Here is an 8,247-nt window from a genome sequence, read left to right as displayed (position 1 = left end):
TTGGATGAGACAAACTTTATATTAAAATTGTAAAGAAATACATCATATTAGCAGTACTCTAATAATAATACATCCCGAATAGCAATGGGGATAAACTTTGGAGATTATGGTAGTCAACCGTTACAACGAACTGATCGGGCAAGAATGCCAGCATGCCCATTCATTCCACATGATCCCTGTATAATATCTAGTTCCACTTGGACACTTCGTACAAGTTGGCCTAATCCAATCTACTCCTCTCTTGTCGAAGGAGCCATTCCTGCTGAAGGGCTGTCTGCGAAGTACTCCGGGTGTTTCAAGTTCACACCATGCTGCAGAGAGAAGTCTCATGTGAGTATCAGGGTATATAAGATCACAAATGGAGCAAAAGCTAATGTGGTGAAAAGTAGTCCAGTGACCATGACCAGTAGTTACTATGAAATGAATGGAATATGACTTAGTGGAGCCGAAGTTCCTAAGCCTAAACAGGATAAAGATTTCACGAATTAGGTTACATTTATCAGTTACTCCATTCTTCCAACAATGATGCCATGAGATGTTTTTGAGTATTAAGGAATCTGGAATTTACTGGAGCTTCAAATTAGAGGTACTACAGAAGCACACCTTCAAAAAATCAGGATTTTCACCAAATCTATTTTCTAGAAGGATGTCTGGATGGTGGACGCTGAAGAATTTCTCTATCAACATCATGAACTTTGTATTTGAAATAAAGCACAAAAACAATGCCTTTGTGCAAGGTTTGGATATAACATAGACTTTGGAATATAAGAAAGAACAAAAACGCCATCATCATGCTTAATAGAACTGGTATGGTACTAAATATACATTTGATTGATTACTAAAGGTCAACCGGCAAAGATAATTTGCTGTGGACTGAAGATATACCACAGTTTTCAACAGCCTTAAGAGTTGTGCTAATCAGACTGCAAGATTTAGGCAGGAGAAAGGAAATTCCATGTTCCTGCAGGGATTGTACTGTTTTCAGTGAAATTCCTAGGTTCTAGATTCCAGAAGTGCTTACTTCCATGCATATAGTGGTCTTCTTGTCGATGGTTTTGCATAAACCTTTAAACCTACAAAGGGTATTGTCACTAAGAAGGTCAGAATATGCAATGTTGGATTAGCAATTTGAAATTTGATTAGCTGCTCCATTCATTTGCTGATTGCCATATCCACTATTACACATTTAATTTAATGGGAGGTGAACCGTGACTTCAGATTTTAGCAACATCCAGATCCCACTTTTCTTTCTTACGACAATGACAGTAAGGTTGACAGTTACAGTTTAATACAGGCAAAGAAAACCACACTAGTCTGATCTCTATATGGCCTTGCATATTTAGGTCCATGCACAATATCAATAACAGAAGATGGTGTGTACCTCACTCTTGCAAAAGATATAGGTCATATGGGCACTGGCGCACTGCCACTGGGTTGCTGGAATTGATCGTATCTAGTCTAAAGGAACTCAATCATCATAAGATCTCCAACTATGCAGCACGTGATATTTGCTTAAATATCTATCCTGCATCGTTAAGTTTTTGTTCGTGTGCGCTGTTCTTAACTGCCGCTAACAGTTGGTTTTCCTCATGAATTTTTGGAAAATTGTGAGGAGCACAAACTGGATCTACATAACTGTTTAAGTTAAAGAAAATAGTGGGGAGATTCAATTTCAAGTCCTGACAAAACAGATTGCTGTAGTGTCCAAACCAAATAATGCGATCCTGACCGATTTCTCTCTCAAGAATACAGATCTGCCCAACTGGTTGGAATACAGAAGATAGTAAATGGTAAGCTGCTGCCAACAAAAAAAGTAAAAGTGCAAACTGCAGATTTAAATGGAAACATGGTTACCTCACGCAAAGCTTTAGAAAGATCATCCATGGTTAATACAAGACGTTTATCCTGAAAATAACATTTTTATAAAATGCGATAAGTAAGCAGTAAGGATACTAAACAAGATTTAACGCCAGGAACATGAAAAGTTCAACTGGTGAGTAAATACACCTTAGGCTGTTTGCTCTTATTGTCTTTGATAGGTGCTGCTACCCTGGCCTTGCAGTGCCTAGTTCAAGGGAAAGAATAATGTAATAGCAAAATTAGTGCACATAACTACAGTGTGTATAATGCATGTTGCTAAGAAAATCTTAAAATAGTTTGCTATGCTATATAGTGAAGAGTAGAGTGTGTCATACACTGACAAAAAAAACCACACAAAATAAGCAAACTTACGCAATATAATCCAAAAGAGCCCACCCTCCCCTCACAATGAATCTGTTTTCCCACAGGATTAGTAAATTGATGTGATACATGAGCCTATCATGATGATTGATCAGGCATCCTTTAGTTAATTAGGTATGCTTTTAGTTGGTAACTCATCATGATGATGATACCAAAAAAATTCTAATTGGCCTGTTTTCTAATTTCAGTATGCTTTAGTTATTCATCACTTGATTAGCCAGGCCACATAAAGAATGAGCTCAATTGGTAATATAGTTACAGAATCTCCACAAAATTAGGCATACACTTTGTAAATGTATCTTGTATGTTTTAAAAAACTTTGAAGAAGACAACTGCATGTTACACTGTTACCCCCTTTGGATTTCCATTAAAAAAGCCAAGCCTCAGCTGGTATATAACCTGTTTATAAAAGTAACTTGACTATGCAAAAATGGGGGGGGGGGGGGGGGGGGGGGGGGGGGGGGGATTATTAATATTTCTTAATTTTGCACGTTGTATGATATAACACGAAACTCTAAGGAGTCACACTGAACTAAATGCTATTATACACTATTTGTAGCTTTAGAACTTGCCAGCCTGCACCCTGCACGAGACAACCTAACTTTAAAATGAGGATAGGTCTCACAAATTGAGTAGTATAGGCACATCCATTATGTATCAGAACATAATCCTTTAACAAAAATGAATTCCTTTAATGAACAAGAACCCTGGGATGGAGTCAGTGGATGCAGAGAGATCATACTATATATTTTGACAATGAAGACGGGGTATATTCTTTTCTACCAAGAAATATCCACCGGACTAATCCATCACTATGGTGGCATGGTAAGCTTTGCGAGAGCAGCAGAGAGCGAACAATGTTTCAGCAAGTGGGAAGGTGATTGAGTTACAACCGGCATAAATGCAAGTAAGTGATAACTAGGATCATAACATATTCTGAATGGAACAGTAGAAACATGAAATGTTGTAACAATAGGAAAACGTTTGCCATCATTCCGATATTATTACATTGACTCTGGATACGTGGTTCTTAAGGCAGTAAGGTGAGACCTACATCTGTCCCTCGTGTCAGTGCTCCTTCCCTCAGTCTATGTACCATGGATACAGAATTACGGATACACAGATACGTCATTTTTCCAAATCTCAGTTTTAATATTTTTTGAAAAGTAAATAATGGGCCTGCTTGGTTGGCTTCCAATTTTTTCCCAACCAAAATCATGCCAAGCCAAAAATTTTAGTCATCAATTGGTTCATTGCCAAAGAATAAAGGGCGTACCCAGTGCAGAGAGCTCCCGCTCTGTGCGGGGTCTGGGGAAAGGTGTCAGTGGCAAGCCTTACCCTCGCCTGTGCAATGCGAGAAAACCGCGACTCGAACCCGGGACCTCCCGGTCACAGGCGGTAAGACTCTACCGCTTGCACCAGGCCCGCCCTTCGTTCATTGCCAAAGAATATGGCACATAAAATATGTAATAAGATATATATAATAGAGAATAAGAGGTAAATACAAGCACTGATGGGCCACAATAACTATTAGCAGCCAGCCCACTAACTCATTAGAGCCCAATTCAACGAACAGCTCATAAAGCAAAACCCTACCCTCTCCCCTCAATCTGTAATCTACTGATTCCTCACTGGATGCCGTTTCCATCAGTCCTTCCCAATGCTACCGTGTTGGAGCAACGACGAGCCTGGCTGCTCCAAGAGCACGCCTTCCAGATTGAGGGCCAATGCCACCCCTTTTGAAATTGAGCTCTACTCATATGCAGATTGTGTACTGGTGCTGCCTCCTTCAGATCGAGCTATACAGTTGACCGGTGAAGAGCTGCGATGACCACAGGCGCCAGAGCCAACGGAGATGAGAGTGAGGGCAGTTGCAGGTGCAGCCTTGCCTGGTTCTCTTCATGCTATTCATTTCATTAGTCTCTCCCTCCCTTCACGGTATCAATGGCTCCAGTGCGCATATACATGGTAACCCCCACGTATCAATGGAGCATAGCTCCCTCTCCCTCTCTCTCCAGATGCGTCACCACTGCCACTGCCTGAAACTTCTCCTTCCTCCCACTTCTTTTCCCTTTCCTCACTGGTCTGCACTCTCAAATCGACCACTGCTTCCATCCCCTTCCAGATTGACTGTGCCACGGCTGACTGGAGCAAGTTCTGTGCCAGCCACCGGTGCCGGAGCCAGCAGGGATGGCAGCAGCTCGGGTTCTTGGCCTTGATGGTCCCCTCCCCTCCCCTCCCATTCTTCTTCGGTTCTCCTTCCCTCCCTCTCTATTTGATCATGGCGACAGGCTACGTTACCCCGATACTCCAATATAGGGACGTATCCCGTATCCGATACGTATCCGTATCGGATACGGCTTGGATACGCGTTGGATACGTATCCACGGAGTATCCGTAAAAAAAATAAATCCACAATAATTCAGATACTCTTCATGGATACGTTAACCTTGTGTGATATGTTGGTCCAATACGGCCAAGCCCATCAATAGCTAGTTGGATAACTCCAGACTCCCTTGTGCGGCCGTGCCTGCTGCCTCTTCTCCACTAAGGCTCTAACCCTACACAGCCGCGACAACTTGCCCGCACGCAAGAGCTCCTCCACGGTCGAGCGGCAAGGAGGTCCTCTGCTTCACCGCTGGTCCTGTGGAGGCTAGGCCAGTGAAGGGAGCTAAGACCACCACATCTCTTGCTGGTCATGGGTAGCAGTTAGGTTACCTTAGTGAGCTTTCCCATTTTCACTTTCTCTAATCCCCTTTTTGTTTAATTTCTCTCCGGATCTTGATATTATATAGATGCAGCATTGTGATATACCTGAATAATTTAATCCTCCCTCAAGTTGACTAGTTCTACTTCTGGACTAAACACCTGTACATTCTTAATTGGATTTTGAGGAGCGGATGGAGATGCTTGGCAAGCTTCTGTTGGAATGTTGGCTAGATGGAAATACACAAAACATGCAGAACAACACAATTGCAAGCCTTGGCTGCTACTGCTTTTAGAATTTTTAATATGCTTTTGTCTTATTTATTTATTTATTAAAAATACTAAAACGTGTCCACGTATCGGGTTTTTTCTGAGAATGCCGTATCCACGTATCCGTATCCGCCCGATACCGATACATGTATCCGTATCCGTGCTGCGGCGACAGGGACGCCTAGATTTCCAGCAAGCCTTATCGCCTAAGCGACACCTTAAAAAAACATGTGTTCGACGAATAATTTCACAAGTACATGCAATTAGGGAGGGATTTTGATTGAAGCCTAATAAACTTGCCGAACCAAACAAAAATATGGAATTGCGTATTGCACAGAAGATTTGCATTCATGTGGAAGAAAAGAATGATAATGTTTAATTCTTGAATATGCTATCAATGAAATTAAGGGAATGCTTTTACTTTGTAATAACGAGACTATGAATTTACTCACTGAAGAGAATCGCTAGCAATGTCTGATAGGAACTTCTGGGTGGCTACAGCAACCAGTCTCGTTCTGTAAAACACGAAATCAGATTATGTGTGCAAGAAATCAAGCAATTTGTGTTTTTAAGTTTTAATCCATGGCACTGATCAGATCTCAGCTTACTACTATCCATCAGGAAGAGTGATTGGAAAGAGGACGAGCACTCACAGGCGAAGGTCGGGGCAGTGGAACCCGCTGCGGCCGAGGTAGTGCTCCACCAGCTCGTCGGGAATCTTCCACACCACCGAACCAAGCATCAGGGCTAAACCGCTGACAGAAAAGTAGAGAAGGCAAGAGGGAAGTGGCGGCACCATACCGTGGGGGTGTAGTCCATGAGGGATGAGAGGAACTCGGTGAGCGCAGCCTCGTCGTCGTGCCGTCCGTCCCCCCCTCCACCCACTCCCGGACCCATGCCCCCGCCAGGGCCTCCTGCGCCGCCGCCGCTGCTCATCATCCTGGACCTCACTCCCTGCCGCCTCACTGCCCCCACCACGGAAGGATGGGGCGCACGGCGAAGGGTGGAGCGCACAGCGCTGGGAGAGGCGGGGCACGACGCGGGGCACGACGCGAATTCGAGCTGGCGAGGGCGAATTGACGATCCGGTGGCGCCGGCGTCGTGTCAACGTCGGGGGAGGCGGCGGAGGGGCGGATGCGCTGGGCAGCGCGCCCTCACCTTTATGTTGCGAATTCAGCCCCCTGGCCGAGGGCACAGCCTTCAAGAGTCTTGCAGGCCTACCCCTATTCGGTGAATTCGGCTCGGCCCAATAGGTCCATGCGAATTGAGCCCACCAACGCTTTCCTTCTTCCTGCCCGGGGTGGCGCCTCTTCTTCTCCCCCGGGCACCTCTTCTTCTCCCCTCTGCTCTGGAGCGGGATGGCGTCCGGCGGAGGAGACCCTCCACCGGATTTGTTGGTATGTCCTAGCTTGCTCTGCTTCCTCCTGCCCGGGGTGGCGCCTCTTCTTCTCCCCTCTGCTCTGGAGCGGGATGGCGTCCGGCGGAGGAGACCCTCCACCGGATTTGTTGGTATGTCCTAGCTTGCTCTACTTCCTCTCTCTCTGAATTATGGAACGTTCGAATGCGAGCTTGCCGGGGTGCCAAATCTAAATCCACTAGAAAACTGGGCCAGAACACAATTTATGTAACAGCCCAAGCCCGGCACATGGCCCAAGCCCACTCTACCCGAGGCGTGGGCTTCACCTACGTAGCAACATGCTTGCGCTTTCGTCCTCGCTTCGTGCAAAACGGTTAACCGAAGGTACTACGCGTCCTTGGCCTGGCTATTTAAGCTGATCCGGCGAACTCAGAATCCACCGTATGGTACTAAACTTCTGGTTGCACAGTGTTTTCCGCAGCCACAGTAACTCATCGCTACGGTAACCCCGAATTCAGCCCATCCTAATTTAGCGATATAGCTACAGTAGCCCGGCCCAACCGCAATTCGGCCCATGAGCTGGGTCTCACAATTTACTCCTATGTGTATGAAGGTGAGCAGCGCATCGAACACCTCTGGCTCCATGTCTTCTATGCGTATGGCGTTGGTGGTGGTCTCTCTTTCATCGGACTATAGAGCTCCGCTTTGAACACCGGCAACCGTGTCGAGAGAAGAAGCCGGTGAGCAGAGAATGTCTTCTTGCCAACTTGGAATTTGACATCGGCGTCCTCCGTGCTCAGCAGGAGATTACCATAGTGCCGGTGCATGTCGGACGGCGGCACATCCACTGACAGCATTCCCATGGTTTGGATGTCCCTCATGATGGTCACATCGAACCTGACGATGAAGGAGTCATCCTTGAGATGCTCAGATTTTTCCAGAGCTTTCCTCTCGATGAACTTTGGGTATCCCCAGCTCCCTTTGTCAACGAAGTCCACGAATCCGGTGACTTTGGTGTAGGATGGCACCGACTTCTCATCCTGGTCGAGTAAGCTGATGGTGACCTGCACCTTCATAGCTTTGCCGGTTACTGCACAATGGAAGGCGATAAACAACGATATGAAATTGATGCTGTCGACGGCGCTTCCATTGGGGTCATTATACTCCACGAACCAGGTGTGCCCTCCCAGGCGGAAGTGCCTGGAGTCGATGCACTGGCCATTGGAGACCTCTTTGGTATGGGACTAGGACACGATCTTAAGCGCGTGGGAGTAGGTCACAGCGTCGGCGATGATGACAGAGGTGGAGTGCGAGCCATCGCCGCTCCCACTGTAGCCAGCGGCTGGAGAGGGCAAGGATCCCAACATGGAAGGGGGCATGGTGGCTTCGCACTAGGACGAGGCCGTTGCTGGTGCCGGTGCCGAGCAGCCGAGGAGAACGCGCAACTTGGTGGGGATCGGATACTCTGGAAATGCTAGGTACACGGTAACGGACTAACGGTGAACATCGGATCAAAATCGGACGAATCAAAAACTAACTGGACACGTGGCCCAATGAGTGACCGGAGTGGATGGGGCAGGATTCATATAGTAAAAGATTTGCCCATGGGTTCAACTCGATGGCTCTCCTCGCTCTTCTTCTCCACTGGCTCCACGAGCCTCGGCACTATACCG

At 46.3% G+C, this 8,247-nt stretch overlaps 1 protein-coding gene and 1 pseudogene across 2 annotated transcripts; both read right to left on the bottom strand.

Moving 5' to 3' along the window:
• Positions 1–6,402, bottom strand: LOC136541913 (transcription initiation factor TFIID subunit 10-like). Of its 2 annotated transcripts, XM_066534089.1 has the most exons (7): positions 6,019–6,402; positions 5,871–5,935; positions 5,670–5,732; positions 2,008–2,065; positions 1,855–1,905; positions 1,022–1,073; positions 173–311 (listed from the first exon to the last, which is right to left on the bottom strand). In XM_066534089.1, the coding sequence occupies exons 1-6, from the start codon at positions 6,154–6,156 to the stop codon at positions 1,068–1,070; spliced, it is 381 nt and encodes a 126-aa protein (XP_066390186.1). In that variant the 5' UTR covers positions 6,157–6,402; the 3' UTR covers positions 173–311; positions 1,022–1,067. The 2 variants fall into 2 exon arrangements, with proteins under 2 accessions (XP_066390185.1, XP_066390186.1); XM_066534088.1 differs by lacking the exon at positions 1,022–1,073 and having other exon boundaries at positions 1–311; positions 6,019–6,401.
• A 601-nt stretch (positions 6,403–7,003) lies between these two features.
• LOC136544056 (BTB/POZ and MATH domain-containing protein 1-like) lies at positions 7,004–7,986 on the bottom strand (annotated as a pseudogene).
• Between the last annotated feature and the right edge of the window lie 261 nt (positions 7,987–8,247).

Source organism: Miscanthus floridulus, chromosome 3 (assembly GCF_019320115.1).
Source record: "Miscanthus floridulus cultivar M001 chromosome 3, ASM1932011v1, whole genome shotgun sequence".
NCBI classification, from domain to species: domain Eukaryota; kingdom Viridiplantae; phylum Streptophyta; class Magnoliopsida; order Poales; family Poaceae; genus Miscanthus; species Miscanthus floridulus.
Note: the sequence above shows the minus strand (reverse complement) of the source record. Positions and strands in the feature narration are given on the sequence as shown.

Bases quoted from the DNA above. Each gene is read 5' to 3' on its own strand.
- LOC136541913 (XM_066534088.1), bottom strand. From the start codon at position 6,156: ATGATGAGCAGCGGCGGCGGCGCAGGAGGCCCTGGCGGGGGCATGGGT. The intron at 1,906-2,007 runs GTGTATTTACTC...TGTTATTTTCAG, and splicing joins ATAAGAGCAAACAGCCTAAG to GATAAACGTCTTGTATTAAC. The intron at 312-1,854 runs GTAACCATGTTT...TTCTCTCTGCAG, and splicing joins TTTCTAAAGCTTTGCGTGAG to CATGGTGTGAACTTGAAACA.